Source organism: Podarcis erhardii (genome assembly GCF_964252035.2).
Source record: "Podarcis erhardii genome assembly, chromosome: 7".
NCBI classification, from domain to species: Eukaryota; Metazoa; Chordata; class Lepidosauria; order Squamata; family Lacertidae; genus Podarcis; species Podarcis erhardii.
This window is the reverse complement of record NC_138511.1, coordinates 66,385,921-66,405,357: the sequence shown is the minus strand read 5'-3', so window position 1 is coordinate 66,405,357 and position 19,437 is coordinate 66,385,921. Positions and strand designations below refer to the sequence as shown.

Genomic DNA, 19,437 nt, shown 5'->3' with positions numbered 1-19,437 from the left:
AACTACATTTCCCCAAGGATGCAAATCATTCTTCTTATGAGGCCAGCATGTCTAGCAGCCTTTACTTGTTGTGCTAATATGGCCATCCCGAAGCTATTACCATAGAATCATAGAGTTGGAAGGGAACCTGAGGATCATCTAGTCCAACCCCCAGCAATGCAGGAATCTGCAGCTGTCCCTCCTGGGGATTGCCATGCATTGTGGCAGTGAACTCGTGCATGGGAAGAGAAATGATTGTGGGTGGGCTACCTTGCACTCTTTTTTCCTTCTTTCTTTTGCAGAGGTTTGAGCAGCATTTTCTTCCACTCACAATCATGAACTCAAGGAAAGTGCCGCTTAGGCCATCTAGCATGCTTCCAGCTGTGAGTTTATTGTGCAATTTCACACGGGAGAGCTGTTGTGTGATCTCAGTGACTTGTATGTGCATGTCAGAGGCAGGTTCCACAGGGTATCATCATCGCAATGGAATGCCAGCCCATACTTTTGTTACACTTCATGCAGATTTTCCCATACCATGGAGAATCCTATTTGTAAAAATGAGCCACGATGCATCTTCTGTCACAGATGGTGTGGAGGGGTGGGAGACTGGTCACTTGTGAGGTTGTGTTTCATTGGCTGCTCTCTATTGCCACATCCCTATTTCCACTTGCCCAATATGGCCATTTTATTTCCAGAGGCCCAAGTGACTAAAAGAGGGTTCCTACTTCCACTGACTGCTGCAGGCTGGAGGCATGTCTGTATTCAAGAACCCAACTTGAAGGAGCTAATTTCTCAAGATCTTCACAAAGTAAAAAAAAAAGGGAAATATATCAGCCTTTTAAATACTGTACTAATAATATGGTGGTTTTGCACAAGACTGGCTATCACAATTCTGCTATTTCGTTGCAGGTTGACTCAGCTAAATATTGGTCCTGCAGAGTCCATATTATTATTTTAAAAGACACAAAATGGAAATGGATTTTGCCTCATCCCTAGAAAAAGCACAAGGCTCCACTTTGCCGAACAAAACATGATCCTCCTCATCATAAACAATAAAATGAGTAGGGCAGGGAGGACCATGCACAATAAAGGCTGTGTACGTACCATACATGTAAGGCATACCTCCTACTGGGCAAATGATCATGGGAACTGTAGTTTACCACCCACTGAGTTACAACCCCCAGAAGCTTTAGCAAACTACAGTTCCCAGAATTCTTGGGGAAAGGTGCTTTAAATCACATGGTGTGCACACAGCTGAGATAAAAAAAAAATAAAGGGTAGCAGAAGGGAAGAGCTGAATTTCCATTGTGCGCTGTGCTTGTTTAGGACTGGTTGCCTCAATTCCTGGTTGTAGCTGGCGCCATGCCATTGTGGATGACACCTCAACAAGCACTGCTTCTGCTGGGATAAGACCAGAATGGCTGCATTTTTGTAGGTTTCCCCTGTTCTTTCCCACCCTACCTCCAGAGTTGTGAATAGGTTGCAGATCAATATCCTGCTTTCTCCTCGCAACAATCTTATGGGTTGGCATTCCGGCTCTATCGTTGGGAGGCAGCCCAAAACCACAAATCTTTTGTGGCATGACCGAACAAAGGAGCTGGGCCTCTCTCAGAGGCCAGCCCTACCATCAGGTAGAATGAAGCTGCAGCCTCAGGCTACTGGGTGTCATTAAAGGGAAATTGGTAACTATTTATTATTATCACATTATTTTAGAAGCAGGGAGTAGGAAGTGGTATACAGGGGGGTGTTCCATCTGCTTCATGGGGCATAATGACTTGACCTGCCTTGAGTGTGATACACTTTGATTTGAGAGACAGGATGCTCCATTTGCTACTCGGCCTCAGGCAGCAAAATATATTGAGCCAGCCCAGCCTCCTGCCAGAGAAAACACAGTCTTCCATCTACCACATACCACCTTAGACTGGGTGCCTGAACATATGTACTTTGAACAAGTTCAGCTGAAGTAAAATGGGCCCCCTGATTAATCTATAAATTCAGTTTCTCTTAGTTCCCTCCCCCAAATTCAGTTCTCAGCTGGTAGAGCTTGAGACTCTTAATTTCAGGGTCGTGGGTTCGAGGGCAAAAGAATCCTCCATCGCAAGGGGGTTGGACTAGATGAGCCTCATGGTCCCTTCCAATTCTATAATTCTATGTTTCTGTATAAAAGTATAATTTTATAAAAAATAAAGATCCTTATGAAAATTCAGTAGCATTTTACTGTGAATTTTTCTTAATATATACTTTCATATGTCATTCTGCCTAACAGACACATTTTTGCCAAGCCATTTCCCCCAATACGATGCATTTTTGAATGTCACTTTCACTAACATATGCTTTTTTTATCGAAACTGTACACATTACTTGGCTGGAGAGCTGCCTCTCAGAATTCGCAGAAGCGCACATTTGGAAAGAAAGCTGGCGTTTCGGTTCGCATGCTGCTTCAGAAAGTGCGAATTTAGTTCACACTTCATATGCGAGCTGAATCGACTCTTTCCCCTACCCCTACTTCAGAGTAAACATGGCCTGGATCTAGGGTGCAAGGGCATCCTGGGCTGGCGTGCCCAGGCCAATTTGCTGCTGTGCAACTCTGAGCACCTGGGGTGGCCTGAGATGGGTGAGGCCTGTTGGCAGAGTTCTTCTTCAGCAAGACATAATTGCTGACAGGACTTGCCCTGCAGGTAGAAGGAGAGGTGAGCACCTGCTGGCAGCAGCGGTGGCTATATGCCCACCCAGGTGCTTCCTCCAAGCTGCCATCCATTCCAGGGGAAGAAATCTACCATCTCTGACATTTTGCCTTGGTGCATATGGGTGCATATTTATGGAGGGGCGGAAGAATGTCTCCCTTCATCAAAGATTACTGGAGAGTTTTTTTTAAAAAAGGGCAGAAGCAGTAGGACAAGAATTGTTACACTGGCACCATCAAGGCAGACTTTAGGGCAGACGCCCACAGCCCTATTCAGCAGAATGAGCACAAGGACTACCCAAATGCAGCAGAGTTAGCATATCACCATTTGATGCAAGTGATGTAACACATATGGGCATATAAAGCAGCTGCAGGGAAACCTTTGGGCCTCCAGATGTCGCTGAACTACAACTCCCATCAGCCCCAGCAGACATGGCCAATGGCCAGGCATGAGGGGAGTTGTAGTTCAGCGATATCGGGAGGGCCAAAGGTTCTTCAGACCTGATCAAAACAGTTCCTCTCCCCTCTGCTCCTCTGATAACAGCATTAAGACCAGAATCTAAAGTTACCTTACTCCACTGAATGGTGGAAAGAATAAAGGTGGGGACGAGGTGGTAGAACCTAGAAGTCAGGGTGTGCAGTTCTCCCAGAAAGTCACTGTACTATACTGTAGGTAGGACAAGCCAAACCTCCTGCTTACCTGGGCGCAGTACTGGGACCCAGAGACAGCTTGGATGAGCTTGAGGATGGGCTGAGAAAGGGAGACAATAGGCGAGACAGCCCGGATGAATGCTGTAAATTTGTTGGAGGGGCTGGATCCTGTTACAGGGAGAAACACAATTAGTATGAAATACCAAAACCGCTCCTCGTGCCCCACCTTTTCCATGCGGCCCTGCCTGTCCCAAGGAATTTGCCATCTGTAATGTAACACAAAACAACAGAGGAAAGGGCAAAGAGGAGAGTGGGGCAAAATGGAGTGGTTTGGGGGATCGTTGAGGTGGAATATCGCCCATCATGTGATGCTGCTAAAAGAATCACACTGACTGCTCAAGGTGTATAAAGCCCTTGTACGACCTGGGACCAGGAAACCTAAAAGATCATCTTAGTACCTATATCACTGCACTCTGCAGGAAGGCCTCCAGCTGATACCATCTCATCAGGACGTCCATTAAGCATGACATAGGAACTAGGCCTCTATTGCCGAAGCGTAGCATGTGGGTATAGAGGGACCATGGCCCCTGGTGCAGAGTTTTGAGGGGATATAATCAGGCACCCCTACGACAGGTACAGAGCCTTTGAGGCTGAGGTGCAGAGGCAGGCGGGTTGGTCTAGTGGGCGGGTGGATGGAGGCAGAGGGTCAGGAGCCTGTTTGAGGCAGGCTCCATTCACCTTCTGTGTGGGCTCTGCATGGGCCCTCCTGGGGCAGGCCCCCACCCTAGCTGACCAGTCCACTGGGGGGGGGGGGGGCGCAACACTTGCCATGCCCCGGGCACTGGCAACCCACGCTATGTCACTGCTCTATTGTAGCGGCACCTACCCTTCTGTTACGTACCAGACAGTTGGTGTTGCTATTACCTTTTCTAGTGTACACCTCAGCAGAGGGTTGAAGGACAAGCATGGAGGGGAGGCATATGAATGTGCGCTCCCACCCATCAGCTGATGAGCGGTAGGAGTACACCTTGCTCAAGGCTTTCAAACACTCCTTGAGTTTCTCCTTCAAACCTCTGCTAAAGTTTAAAGGAGAAGTGTGGAGGGTGGGTGTGAATTCACCTCCAACACCCCACCTCTTCTTGTTCTAAGCTCCGCAGTTTGAAGGAGAAATGTGTGTGTAGGGGTGGGGGTCTGAAAGCCCTTTGTAAACATCCCTGTGTGAGGATGTTGACAAAGGGCTGTTTGAAAGCTCTGCAGTTTACTTTGAAGCCTTGTCAATCTGGCCTTCAAAGAGAAGCATCACCTGCCATCACTATGGCATCAGGTGTGAATGACAGGTGGGCAGCCCTGCCTGCTCTACCCTCCGTAACTTCGTTTAATCCCTTCCATTGCTTTCAGGCTCCTTGGGAATATAGGCCTCTGTGCAAGGATGTGCCCTGATGGTGCAGTAATAACCATTGTTCCTTCTAATAGCAAACACAGCTGCCAGATGCCGGCAGAATTGTAGCTAAAATGGGACCACTGGAAAAAAGAAGAGGACAGTATCAGCATGCAAGGGTAAGCTCCAAGGTTTACGGAGGATATAGCAAAAATATGTAGGGGGAGTCACCCACTCAGGCATCACAGTAAGGACTGTGCATAAATAAGACAGTAATCATTATTGTAATAATTAGGGATGGGTGAGACTTTCGATTCAGTTCATGCTTTCCAAAAAACTATGCAAATTTTACAAGATAATTCAAAATTTGCACTTGTGATTCAGTTCTCCAACCAAGCCACATGTACAAAAATGTACATATTAAGAGAAAATACACATAAAAGTTCACATATTGGGAGAAATAACAATACAGAATGTATCATTCCGGAGGAAATTGCTTGCAAAAATATGTGATGTGTGCTAAGATGGAGAAAATTTTCATGAGGATGATAGACTGATGTGGAAATGAACTTAAGGCTGGTAGGGGGAGAGAACAGAAGGTAAACTGAAACTGACAGATTTATCCATCTCTAATGGAATAAAAAGCAAATAGAAGGCATAATGTGATGTGTTAAGTTACAGTAGGGGTGGTGTGAGGCGGGGGGGAAGAGTCCCATACCATGTTGCAGATAGTAGAAAGGGAAGTCATTGAGGTGGGTGGAGTATTCTGGCAGTGCCAGCAGCCCTCCTGGAAGGGCGTTCCAGAAGAACTTTGGGCGGGATTCCTGATGAAATATCCGATCCTTTATGATCTGACAAAAAAGAAAGAAAGCTGTCATCACGCAAGCAGCATTACGCTCCTGAAGCTGTCAGCACCTGACAGGTGATGAGATGGCGTCACCCGGCCTGTGAGATCATCTGCAAACCGCCCTCCTCACTTCAAGGTAAGGAAGGCTGGACTAGGAGCACATAAACGCCCAGAGTCTGAACTGCAAGCCAAGAAACCCCAGTTCAAAATTCACCTGTGGGGTGAGCTTCCATAGTTACCTTATGGCAGATGGGGGGAAACTTTGGGGGGATGGAACACTGTTGACCTCTGACCTGCTGGCCAGTCTTGGCCTGCAAGGGTGTTCAATTTTACCTAAACGGCTATTTCCCCCTGAAACCACGCCTACCTAATGAACATAGTTCATAGCTGCAAAGTGCAGCTCCACCTGCGCACTCCCTGCAGGGAACACACACTGGTGATGCAGATAGCAGAACTGAACCCTCCACTCATTGACCGATGAGCAGAGCATTTAATCCTGCAGAAGACTGCTTCCCTGCTTGCTCATTCCCACATGGTGCCTGATATTTGACAGGTGATTGACACCTGTCAAATTTGGCCTGGGAAGTGGAGTTGAAAAAGACCTGTCCCATCGGGCCACAAAGCTTCCCCACCCCGATATAGCCCTTCCTACAATGGGACAAGAACCTCGCTATATTTTACATGCGTGCACAAAGCAGCACATGAAACAGGCTTAAAGTGTTGGCTGCTCCTGGTCTTTGGAACTCCCTCCCTAGAGAAGCTAGACTCCTTGTTCTTCTGCTGGCAAGTGAAGACTTTTTTGTTTCAACAGGCTTTGGGGAACTGGCTGCTTTCAATGGAAAGGCTGGTCTAAATATGTATATGGTTTTACAATGAGTGTTTCTCCTATGTGGTCCTCTTAGCAGTTCTTATTTTTATATGTAAGCCGCCTTGAGTCCCATCAGGGAAAAGATGGGGTATAAATAAATATTTAATAATAATAATAATTCCAAAGACCCCTTTGGAGGCAGGCAGAGAACAATGGAGAGGAACGTAATAAGCAAACACACAGGGAAACAGGGGCTGGTGGCTATCATTCTCTTATCTCTTTTTAAAATATTGGTTAATATTCCCCAGGAGTTGAGAGGGGAAGAAGTCAAAGCAGATTAGCTGTTTAGGAGAGAGAGATAAACAAGCAGAAGTCACTTGCTGGGAGCCGCTAAGCCCGCTTCCCAGCAGGAGGGTCCCTGCAGCTTACTGGGAAGGAAAGTCAGCAGGGGAGACGCAGCAGGGAGATCTGCGCAATGAAAATGTTCAGATGGAGCTAATTCGGTGTTCCTGCTGGTGCGTTTGCACCTCACCAACCATCTTGCTGCCCACCTGTGGGGAAGCTAGCGTAGCGGCTCCACCTCACCTGACAAGCAGCTTCCATTAGCAAGGGATGAAAAAAGACTGCCAGCAACACTTTATCTGTATGTGCTATTTCTCTCTCCAACCCAAATTTCCTTGCCTTTTTTAAATTATTTTTTTGGAAAGGGGGTTCAGAATTTCTGTTGAGCAGAACCCTGGATTGGCGAATGTCACCTGTTCAGTGTCTCTTGAGACAGTTTGCAAAAGGAGGTGTTCCCCATGACCTGAGCCTCTGCCTTTTTGCTAAGTTACCTCAGGGAAGCTTTGAAGGCTCAGGTGTTCAGGTTTAGACAAGCAGCTGTAAACTGCAGGGGTTCATCTAAGCTCTCACCACTTTGTTTATCCTGCTGCTAACCAGGCATGGAAACAAACAATGCAGTTGTCCTAATGCTTTCTATTCCTGCCTGGACTGAAAGAAACCAGCTCTTCCCCTTTTCGAGAGGCTTTCATGGGGCACCAAGTAGACAATTACACAATTACAGGCACTGACACCTGTTACAGAACTGGATGCACCCAAATTGCTCACTGGGCCTTAAGGCAAATGTGGTCTGTGTGTTTGCTTTGAAAATCGATGGATCTAAACACCATGCTAAAGTCTGCAATTCCGCTGATTCTAATCTAATTCTAATCTTAATTTACTTGCAGCTGACCTCTTGGAATATTAATCTTGCTTATCTTTCTCACATTGGAGACAAGGTAGTGCCAAGAGCTCAGGACTGAACCAGCAGATCAGGTGTTCCAAACTGATTTGCAGGCTTCACCTGCAGAGCCCCTGAGACCTTGGTACAAAGCGTGTTGCTTTGCTTTCACTGTCTTCAGTTTTGCAAGGCTTGTTGGACTTGTCTTAATCAGTACATCCAGGATCTGAGCATGCTTTTGGCTCAGTATCGCCCCAGACACCCCCGATCAATCTCTCTAGTCTTTCCTCGAGTGCAACAACAGTCATTCATCAACAACAGACAAATGATGGGCACAACACAGCATTATCAAGTTATAAACGACATGGAAAGAGTTGATGAAGATCTCTCCTCTCATAATATTGTAACTTTGGGTAAAGTACTGAAGTGGGTAGGCTGTAGGTGCCAGTGTATATAATTTGAAGGCACATGGGACCACCAGCTCGCTGAAACTAAGCAGGTCTGGATCTGATCAGTGCCTGCAATGTTGGGCTCTATTGTGCAAGAAAGGTTGGAAAGAAACTTGAGGTTTTTTTTATTAAAAAATGCTTCAAAGCAGAGAAAAGGAAGCACTATTTCACTCGATGCACTTACAGGGTTCAGTGCCACCAAGGCACAATGATGACTACTGGCTTAGGTCGTTTTAATATATTTCACAAATGCATGGAGGAAGATCAGTCTACCAGCAACTATTAATCATAATTCCTACAGAACTTTCCCATCTAGAGTAGAGGCAGTTTAGCTCGGGGGGGGGGGGGGCAAACAAAGGGAGGTTGTTGTCTTCAGGTTTTCCTGGATGGCTTCCCAGAAGCATTTGTTGAGCTGCTTTGAGGAAACAATGCTGGACCAGGCAGATCTTTTGGTCTAATGCAGCACAGCTCTTCTTACAGTTTCAAATAAAAGTGTGCGGTGAAAATGTTTTCAGTTTCCTTTAATGCTGGGAACACTAGGGCAAGGAGTGCAGCTCTGGAAGTTCCCATGCATCACCAGGCTTCCTGATCAAGGCATAATTTCCCGTAATTTTTCAGCCACTAGACAAAGCAGACTTGTCTACAACTGTTCTATGACCAGCAACAGCCATGGCCTCTGGAGACATTTCTTCTTATTCCTTTCAGTTTCACTGAAAGGGGATGCTCACTTGCATAAATGGATTATTATTGTTTTTTTAAATTGCTGTAGGTACAAACCAAATGACAGGCTTTTCCTCTGCTAATCTGTCCAATCAATGACGACTTGGCACAGATAATAAAATGGTCAGAGGCTGTAGCCAGGGAGTGGTTGCCAACATCCTATGCCCTGCTTGCAATCACCTGCTGTAGTTCGGCTGAAAGCCAGGTTCTGAATTCCATGGGCATTTTGGTTTGTTCCAACAAGGTAGTTCTTAGTTAGTGTGTCAGACCCCACCCACCTGTCTCATTGGGCCCTCCAGGGGAAAGGCGATAAGGATCTGGCCAGCCAGCCAAAATAGATTCCCCATCAATGATGAAGTCAGCCTCCTGCAGTATTCCTGGATCCATCTACTCTCTTCGGTCCAAACCGTTCAGCAACAATTAACATTGAAGGAATCAGCTGCCCAGACTCTTGTGGCTTACCTCAAGGGTGGTTTGCACAATCTTCTCCACAGAGGAGAAATATGCTTCCCACAGGAACTGGGTCTGCTGCTGGAAGGCCAGGATCTTGTCGCTGTGGAGACATCGGACTGTAGATGGAATCTGTGAGGAGGTATAGGGGCCGGGGGGCCGGGGGGAGGAAGCAGAGTGATTTATGACCAATCACAAATATATACCCAGACATACTGGCTTTAAAACCAGGAGCAGCAGGGGGCCCTCAGAAGTGAAGGGTAAAGATGTTGAGTCAGCCAAACAAGCTGCACGGCAGGCATTGCCTGAAAGATGCATTCGTGGAGGTTACATTTTTCATACTGTACTTGGGATGTCTGAATATTCTGAACTTGGGGCGGGGTGGGGAGTCCACAAAACCTTTGGAAATGACATTTTGTGCAATGAAATAAGTTACTATGTGCTTCAAAGGGAGACTGCGGCATGAAACCACTATTTTAAGAAATACAATATTATCACCTATGACCTGAATCAAGATAGCAGGTTTTTATCCCAATATAGATGTTAATTGCTCCACCAGTGCCAGGAATTTTGTATTACCATTAGCAATGATTAGGTCACTGTACATTTAAGTTTTAATGTAATGGTAACAGCCTGTAGTTTTTGCATTTCATTATTCTGACCTCACCGCTAACTATTGTGCAGGGGGGGTGGGGTGGGTACACACGCACATGCGCACGCACACACACACACACACACACACAAGACCTTTCAATTTAGGCTTGCACTCCATACATCTGATGAAGTGGACTCCAGTCCACAAAAGCTCATGCCATAATAAAAACTGTTAGGCAACTTCTGCATCTTATATTTAGGACAGTATCATACCACTTCCCCCAAAGCATTCTGGGAACTGCAGTTCATTAAGGGTGATGAGCATTGTCCTACCTTCCTGCAAAATGTAGCTCTGTGAGGGGAATAGGGGCTTCTGAACAACACTCAGCACCCTTAATGAAACTACAGCTCCCAGGAATCTTTGCAGGGAAAAAATGGCTGTTAAAACCAGTGCTTTAAATGTACGGTGCAGATGGGGCCTTAGTTGGATACCACCAGTGCTTTTTTTATTTGGGGGGGGGGACGCATAACCCTAAACATTTCTATACAGTGCTTTTTTCCTGGGGGTACCCATACCCCTAAACATTTTGTGAATCTAAGTTTGGCCTCATTGAGGGGCAATATTTCAATATGAGTAGGAAAATGAGAGTACCCCTAAACACTTTTTTAGGGGGGAAAGCACTGGATATCACCCTCTGTAAATAACTGCTTAGATGTCTTTCATACTTCAGGCACCACTCCTGTCAATGCACCCTCAGACTAACGGAGAGCACACATTTCCCTCATGGACTCTTCAGATGCATGATCTACCAAGAAGCAGTTCAGGCCAGAGCCGTGATGATCTCACAATCTCGCCTGCTGCTATACAGTAAGTCTACAGTGCTCTGTGTGAAAAGCACAGCCCTGCACAGGGGACCGCTTATGCTGTGCCTTCTTGTACCAGGCTGCCGGCCAGGCTCGGGTTGTTAACACAGTCCAGGCATTGTTACCTGCAGCAGGAGCCTCTCATCCCCTACGATGGCTGATTTGCTCCAGTCGATCACCTCCGAAAATGGCAGCTCCCAGCCGTTGCTGAGCAGCACCGGGATGCAGGCGGCCTGGATCAATGAGAGACGAGGAACAGAGATCAAAGAGACAGAAGAAAGAGAGCTGTGCAAAGGGGGGGGGGGAGCAGGCAGAGGTAGCTTTAGGATGAACAGCAGAAATCCATGCATGCTTCCTCAAAAGCAAGCAACACTGTGCTCAGTGGGGATTACTTCCAGGTAAGTGTGCATAAGGTAGCAGCCTTTGAAAATCCTGCTGAGCTAGGAAGAGTGATTTAATGGCAACCTCTGTGTGTCATACAAGTGCTCTGTTGCTGTTCCTACACACTTTCCAGCTGAGCTGCCAGAAGATGAGCCTGTTTGTAGGTGGGAATCACACACACACAACCTGAACCTCTGCAGCAACCTAGTATAAAGAAAACGGGCTTGGAGAGGCTTGGGGAATTTATGCGCAATTGGAGATTAAGCTAAATAAAATATTATTGCTTGTTTCGGGGGAGCGATGTACTAGGACATCCAATTCCCAAGTAAGAGACATATATAGAAACAGTGCTTTTTTTCTAAAAAAAAAAAAATGTTTAGGGGGTACTCTCATTTTCCTACTCAAATTGAAATACTGCCCCTCAATGAGGCCAAACTTAGATTCAGAAAATGTTTAGGGGTATGCGTACCCCCAGGAAAAAAGCTCTGTATAGAAATGTGGAGGGGTTTTGCTTCTTTTGATCAGACTTCCCCTAAATTAATAGCTGGATGATGATGGTGATAATGATAATGATGATTATGATGATGATGATGAATAATACTCAGGAAATGACCTATATACCAAATACTCAGATCATGGGTTCACCTGAATTGCAGAGTTTCAGGGACTTTGACCCCCCCAACCATTTTTGCTCGGCCTTTGTCCTGGCCACCACAGCCACACAATTCATCTTCCCACCCATTATGGTTTTCAATAAAATTTCCATCAAAGGAAAGGAAAGAAGTAGCTAGGTCTTGCTTGGTTATTTTCCTCTTTCTCTAACTTCCTCTGTGCCAATCTGTTTCAAATAAGCCTTATTATCACTTCATTCACTGGTCAGAGCCAGGTGAGTCCACCAGTAATTTTGGTGCTTCAGCACATGATGGCACTACTCCTGCTCTTGAAAGGTCTTTCCTGTGTCTTCACCCTCCATTACACCATTGATTGAAAGGAACTGAGCTTGCTGAAGGCATATCTACTCTACAAACAGTCATGGCCTTCACAAGAAATCCTAGGAACTGTAGTTTAGGAATTGTGCTGAGAGAAAGCACTGTACTTTCCGTTTAAAGAATTACAACTCACCGTGTAAGGAAATGGGGAAATGGGAATGACTCGTAAAACAGCTGATACCTGCAGTGCACTTGAATGTGGGGCAGGTAAATCTACACTACGATTTTTGATTGTTTCAGTATCATTTTCAGATAAAAAGAGCAATGAACAAAACAAAAACTAAAATTCTCACCTACCAATATATTTAAAAGGATAAATCCTCTGAAAAGCAAAGAGCTGAAAGAGGAAGTAGGGAAGAAAGTTTATTTCTTCCACCTTCCTCCTAGAGCTCTCTGTACCTTCTGTGAGCAACAGTTGCCTCATAAACAGTAACAAATATTAAACTGGTTTATATCTGTAAATACAAAAACCACTTTTTGGTTGTACCTGTAGTGCTTCTAGAAACCGGAAGGACCCCAAGCGTCTCCCTCGGGGAATGATGCAGAAGGTGGAATTGTGCAAAAGTTCCTGGTAGTCAAACCTGGGAAGAAAAGACCCAAACTTATTTTTCAGAAAGTTGTCATTGGTAGCTCTGTACTCTCCCCTATGCCTTGAACCTATGAGCAGAAGACTTTGACTGAATAGCCCTGGCAGGGGAAATAGGGACATTCTGGGATCAAATCAGAAGCTGGGGTGGCTTTTGGAATTCTAGGACTGTCCCTAGAAAATTGAGGCACTTGGGGCGTATGCGATCAATAGATCAATGTTAATAAATAAAACAATACAGTGGTACCTCGGGTTAAGTACTTAATTCGTTGTGGAGATCCGTTCTTAGCCTGAAACTGTTCTTAACCTGAAGCACAACTTTAGCTCATGGGGCCTCCTGCTGCCGCTGCGCTGCCGCTGCACGATTTCTGTTCTCATCCTGAAGCAAAGTTCTTAACCCGAGGTACTATTTCTGGGTTAGTGGAGTCTGTAACCTGAAGCGTATGTAACCCGAGGTACCACTGTATCTGGAGGTCGCCATCACACCAGCTATCCCCAGTAGAGCCAGTACTGTGCTAGGTGAACCAATAGACTGACTCAGCATGTTTCTGATAATAATAATAATTTTATGTCCCTGAGTTGCCTGTTTGGGGACTGGCGTAATGGGCAAACAACCAGCTCCCAGCAAGGGTCTCAAAACAACTACAAGACTCCAGTGGTCTCTCCTGTTTCCACCATTCTAAGCAGCTACTTTGAAAACACATTGCACATCAGGTCAGGTCCAAGGTGGGCTCATCACGTATATCCTTCCCGTATGCGTTTAAGGCACCGTGGAACAAAGAATGCACTCACGGCCCAGAGAATGGCTGACAGAGAAGTCGTGTGTGCTGAATGTGACGCAGCTCAGGTGGGGGGGGGGGAGCTGAAGAGAGACAGAAGTTTCCACACAGCCCTGCTAAGAGTGCCGAGTTCCCCTCACCACACACATACTAATATCCTAAGTAGTGTTAGGGAGGGAGGTGGGGGGCAACAGAGGAGCTTTGTACATGGAAGGATTTCCCACAGGATATGTGCATAGTTATACTTCATGGCTTCTCTTCCAGGCCCAGGGCTGCTTAGCTTGTGAATGAGAGCGAGCGCATTCTTACACATGGCTTCAAGCAGCTCCTGCTTCAGACAGGTTGTAATGCAAATGTAAAGACTGCATTTTGGACAGAAATGCTTGTTCACATTACAAGGGCCTGACTTAATTTTCCCACTGGGTTTGGGCCGGCCCTGTTGTTAGGCAAAAGGAGGTTGTCACCTGGAAAAGCCAAGTAACATGAAAGGGCTGCAAATAGTTATTTATCTGTTTATTATTGTCATTGTTTGAATCTCAGGAAGAGGTATTTGTGGGATTTTCTGCATCAGGTGAAAAAATAACTGGGCCAGTCAGCCTTAGTACTTGACTAGAGGTTGGGAAGCCACCATTTGCTGCTCTGCCTGGGCAAAATGCCTTTATTTGGCTCTGACCTGGGCACAGAATCACCCAGAGGGTGCTTTCTACCATAAACAATATAGTTTGTTTTCTATAAACGTACCCCTGCAGGTTATCTGTTTAGGGTGCCAGCAATTTCTTTTAATATACCCCAAGCAGTTTGCAATTCCAGAGTGTTAGTTAAGTAGATTCATTTATTACATATAATGGATCTCAGGGAAAATGCAATAGAGGACTAAATGGTGTGAATTAACAGTATAATAGTGATAAATGTCTCCTTCCGTGAGGGAAGCATTATTCTGCGTTTCATGGAAAATATATTTTTCACACACACACATTTATTTATTACAAGGGCTGTGTAGCCCCTGCCTCCAAGGAAGAACACCAAGGCAAGCGGAAGTCCAGATGGGGCCCAACCATTGACCAGAAATGGAGCTTGCTTCCCCACTCCCTGACAACAAAAGCACTCTGCTCCCACGGCCAATTGCCCTGGGACTGCAGAACTGAAGAGAAATATGCTCTGGCCACAGCCATTGGCCAGGGGACCAAGGGCTGGTTGGGAGCTGCTCCCTTTGCCTCCTAGGAAGAACATCAAGGTAAGGAAGAGACCAATTTGGTCCCATCCATCAGCCAAAGAAGGAGCAACTAAAAGAAGCTTTCTTCCCCCACTCTCTACCAAAAAAGAACACTTGGGCTCAAGTAGGATGTGCAGAGAATTCAGATGGAAATGAAATTGCCAATGTTCGCTTATGCGTCCCACATCTGGATTGGAAATCAATCCAGTGAATATGATCAGTTTGTTGTTGCTTTCAGTCCAAAATGATACATAATTGATTACATCCACTCCCTCGTTGCATTGCATTTCCTTAGCATTAAAACGTATGGAGTCAAAATTACAATTTACACATTCGTTCATTCATATTACATATTTGTTCATATAATGTCCCACCCTCCCAAAGGAGCCCAGGATGGAAATTATGTAAATTACACAAGTTATGTAATCTCATCACAGCGGGTAGCAAGATGAATAACAGAGTTTTTGGCAGAAGATGAACCACTCTAGAACAGAAACGGTGGTGCATGTGATAAATATGGGATGGAAAACACCACTAGCCCCAACTACCAGTTGCCCTGAGACTACAGAGTTGAAGTTTTAATGGTGTGGCTTGACACACAGATGCACATATGTATCCTGGGAAAGCCAAGTGCTCAGCCTGCAGGGACTGGAGAAGTAAAGGCACGCCTAGTGTATCAGAGTTGTGGAGCCACCCTCCTAACACTGGTGTTGCTGCTGCTTGGCTGGACAGGGACAGAGAAGGGTTGTGGCAAGGTCTGGGCCATGCAGCTGCACCAGTGGAACAACTAATCAGGCACTCCTGTTGGTGCACCTGCATGGCCCAAACCTTACCAGCATGCCACCCTTCCTCTCCCTTGTCCAGGTGCTGTGGGAAAACTCCACACCATTGTCAGAAGTGGGTCTGACACCTTCAAAATAAAATCTGAACAAAATTGGTGAAGCAGCAAAGAATTTATTGATTGCAAAAGTGTTCTTGCAAGAGTGGGTGTCCAAAAGTAGCAGACACAAGCTTATATCCCCTACACCCGAAGCGCAGGTCCCTCCCTTGTCTCCCCCTTGGGTGGTGACTACAAAGTTTACAGCCTATCATGACCGCCTAATTACCCTACTAACATTATTCATTATTTCCCTTATTTGCTCTATTTCCTTTGCAACTACATGCTAAGCCAAACAAAAATACCTGGAGATAAGTGTGAATTGATCTCTATACTTGCTGATGCTTGTCTACTTATCACACCCACGTTCTGACCACTACCAGGTGTCAGCAAGATGCCTGCTTCTCTGAGATTGCCTAGCATCCTTGTACAATGCAACATTATGCCTGAAGCTTTCCAGTAACTATGGTCTTGAGCAAAGCAACATCATAGCCGTGGCCTTGTGGCTTTTATATGAAAAGCAACATTTTCATTTCTTACACCATTACTCTAATTTTGGCAGCTACCACCCTTGATTACCTTTGGTCCATGTTTCTTATGTTTTTACAACCAACAAGACAAAAGCCACAGAAAACACAGGTGAGCAGCAGCGACACCAGTGTTGGCAAGACACCTCTGTTACACCACACATGCTGCTGCCAGGTTGCAGGGCTTTTCATCTCAGTCTTGAGCTGGCCATGCTGTTGTCGTTGCACTCTCAGGATCTGGATTATTATACTGTCATCATCCCCTGTTAGCCGTGGCTTTAGATCCCTATGCATAAATCCAGGCTGATGATGAGGCCTGCACTGCAGTCCACTCACCTGGAGTCTTCATCAGCCCTTCAAACCAGGAAGAAGAACAAGGAAACTAGTCTTTCTGTTGGGCAAGTCAATGTATTCTAAACATCTTCCCCAGTGCACAAAGGGCTCTGTTGGGAATGTTCCTGGTTCCTACCACAGCCTGATTTTGGGAAGCCTGGAACCTGGCAGCAACCACCATGCTCCATGAAACACCCAGAGATGAAAGAAGCCTCTGTGCAAACTTCACAGTGAGAGAGGTAAATTCACTGCAGGCTGCCTGTGTAACCACAGCGGAAAATCCAATATTTACATTTGCTCTGGACACACCATCTTGTGTTCCAAACTTGTGCTCCACCAACAAGCAGCACAGTGGGGCAGGAAGAACAAAGGGGCCAGTGTGGGGCACGGCGCCACGTGGAATAGTACTCTTGGCTTTCAAGGAGGAGGTCAGCTCCCCTTGCACACAAAACACTGAGGGTAGTGCAAGGCTGAACAGATTGTTGGGTTATAAAGTTCTCCAACCATTCCCACCCAGCCTCACCCTTAAGAAACTAGGGATCTTACGAAAAACAAAAAACCCTCTACCAGTCTGCAGTCTCATAGCATAGTACAAAATCTACTTGCTTGTGTACATATCTTGGGTTGTTTCTTAAAAGCCACAATAGTTTCCTTAGCAGCAAATCTGACGACATTCATTGGACCACCATCTTATTCTGACTGTGCTTCTGGTTTAGGATCTGTTCATGCGTGTGTGGGCTTGTTTCACTTTAATGAGGGATGGAAGAGAATTTTGTCTAGTCCACATTTACAGAGAGTTTCAGCTCATTTTGACATTTCTCTCTACTTCTTTTTTAAAAATCACTTATACTAAAATTGAAATAAAATTTTGCACAAACTTTAAATTGTGTAAACTTGCATATTTTTCGATTTCAAATCTTGTCAAAAACACCTCCACTGTTAGAGGCAATATGTTTCTGAACACCAGTCTCTGGAAACTACAGGAGGGGAGAGTGCTGTTGAGCTCAGGTCCATCCTGTGAGCTTCTCAAGGGCATCTGGTTGGCCATTGTGAGAACAGGATGCTGGACTAAATAGGCCACTGGACTGATTCAGCAAGATCTTTGCATGTTCTTAAAGTGAACTGACCTGACTCACAGTTCCCAAACTTAAAGCTGGATTAGAACACAGTTATCAATCAAAGTGCACATGCCTCTGAACTCTGGGAATCAAAACTCTGTGAGGGGAATCGGAGGCCTCCTCACAACTCTCAGCACCCTTAACAAACCACAGCTCCCAGAATGCTTTGTGGGAGTCATGAATGTCTATGGTTGCTTTAAAGGCATGGTGTGAACGTGGCTCTGCCCTAAGCATGCAGCAGCAAAAAAGGCCCCCACACTAGCCACTTCAGGATGTGAGCGACTAAATGACTTATGATGTTCAAAAGGTTGTTTTTTTAAAGAATGGACTGAGTCAGCGCTGGAGCCCTTGGACTGCCTTGTAAGTACTTCTGTTTCTTTATTTTATATTTGCGTTTCTACACAGACCCTAAGGATCCCCCCTTTTAAAATCCACACAGAAGCATGTACAATCGGGATGTACATGACCAAAATGGCTAGTCCATCCCTAATCTCACCACAGTGAGGAGGACTACCGTCAGGTGCCTTCTCGGCCTGTTTTCTATGTGCTGCTAACAGATTATGGGCAACTTCAAGGCCCCTCTTGCTCTCCCCTCTTAGGAGTTCCTTCTTTTTAAATCAGATTTAGGCCCAGCAGCATTCAAACAGAGGATGCCATCGGTAAAGTAGGAGACAGTGCCCACCACCCTGTTAACTATTCTCATATCTGCACCCCAACTCCTAGCTTGTTAAAATGGTAAGGGAAATGTGTGGCACCTGAAAAGGTTTTTTAGAAGAACCCTATTCCCCCCACAGAGCGCCTGTTCTCATAGCAATTTTAACAACCAATTTGCTTTCCCAGAGAACTCTGGGAATTGTAGCTCTCTGAGGGGAATCGGAGGCCTCCTAACAGCTCTCAGCACCCTTAACAAACTACAGTTTCCAGGATTCTTGGGGGGGAAGCATGACTGTGGTATGATAGTGCCTTAAATGTATGGTGTGGAGATGGCTTTACACACATGTAAGCAGCGTGAGCTTCTCTTGAGTCACAAACCTACACCTACAAAAATGGCCCTGAGAAATGGCGCAAGATGCGAGTGACTGCCAGCAGGCCTTACGGCAGTACCAATGGAGCCCTGGGCAGGAGCAGAAAGACGTCTCTGTGGCCAGAATGCCCCTTTGCAGAACCAACGTCAAGCTGTTGGCGGGTATCCAGCAGTCTCTACAGCTGCCAGTTCTTTGGCCGACATACCACACCAGAGTGATCCCGAAAGCACTCCACAGTTGGCAGGCCTGACGCGATATTTCTTTTGGAGCAGTTCCTTTGCTTGTTGGCTGGCACTAACAGCTCACAGCCTTTCCAAGCCTGCTAAAAGGGGCTGAAATCTGTGTTTGCTCCGTGGAATATCCTGTGTTGGGGGAAAAGGACCATCAATAAAGTCCCTCCTTTAAGGAGCTGTGCTCTGAACCTCTGTCCCACAAAGGCCCCAGGCAGATTTGCTGAACATTTTAGCATAGTAATGTATGTGTGTGACAGTGTGTGATGAACAGCAGCATTTATTTGTTATTTATAAAAGTATTTATATACCACCCTTTCATAAAAATATCAGGGCAGTGTACAGCAATATAAAAAATTTTTTTAGAAAACAAAACTTTATTTTTTTTTAAAGTATATTTATTTATTTTTCTTTTGTTTTATCTGTTTTATGTGGCTGGTTTTGTTTTTCTTATTTTTGTGGTTGTTATGTTTTCTCTTTTCTGTAGAAAACAAAACTTTAAACCCTGGCCTGGTAATATGCTTTGGCCTCTGCCTTTGGTCAGCGAGTCAAAGCAGTTATATATCCCGGCCTCATCTTGCCCCCACCAATTCAACAAAAAAGGAGTGGCAGCGGAAAGCTGACTTCTCCCCTCCTTGCCATAAAGAATACAAAGATGTTACTAAGAACTAGTGCCTGAGTTTTGTTTATACTCACAGTCCGTCAGTAAAACTAGATCAAAAGTTGCACTACACTTT

General features: G+C 45.5%; 1 protein-coding gene and 1 long non-coding RNA gene across 4 annotated transcripts in view; one reads left to right on the top strand and one right to left on the bottom strand.

The window, feature by feature from the left end:
• EXTL1 (exostosin like glycosyltransferase 1) overlaps nucleotides 1-19,437 on the bottom strand; it is a 62,242-nt gene that overhangs the window by 7,342 nt on the left and 35,463 nt on the right. The window contains exons 2-6 of the mRNA XM_081868910.1: nucleotides 12,500-12,593; nucleotides 10,768-10,875; nucleotides 9,197-9,316; nucleotides 5,410-5,542; nucleotides 3,363-3,481 (exon numbers count right to left, since the gene is read on the bottom strand). Of these exons, the coding sequence (XP_081725036.1) occupies nucleotides 3,363-3,481; nucleotides 5,410-5,542; nucleotides 9,197-9,316; nucleotides 10,768-10,875; nucleotides 12,500-12,593 (574 nt within the window). The remainder of the gene's footprint in view (nucleotides 1-3,362; nucleotides 3,482-5,409; nucleotides 5,543-9,196; nucleotides 9,317-10,767; nucleotides 10,876-12,499; nucleotides 12,594-19,437) is intronic.
• Nucleotides 17,457-19,437, top strand: part of LOC309346244 — a 60,491-nt gene continuing 58,510 nt past the window's right edge. For all 3 annotated transcript variants that reach the window (XR_014158517.1, XR_014158518.1, XR_014158519.1), the window contains exon 1: nucleotides 17,457-17,805. This is a non-coding gene — a long non-coding RNA (uncharacterized lncRNA). The remainder of the gene's footprint in view (nucleotides 17,806-19,437) is intronic.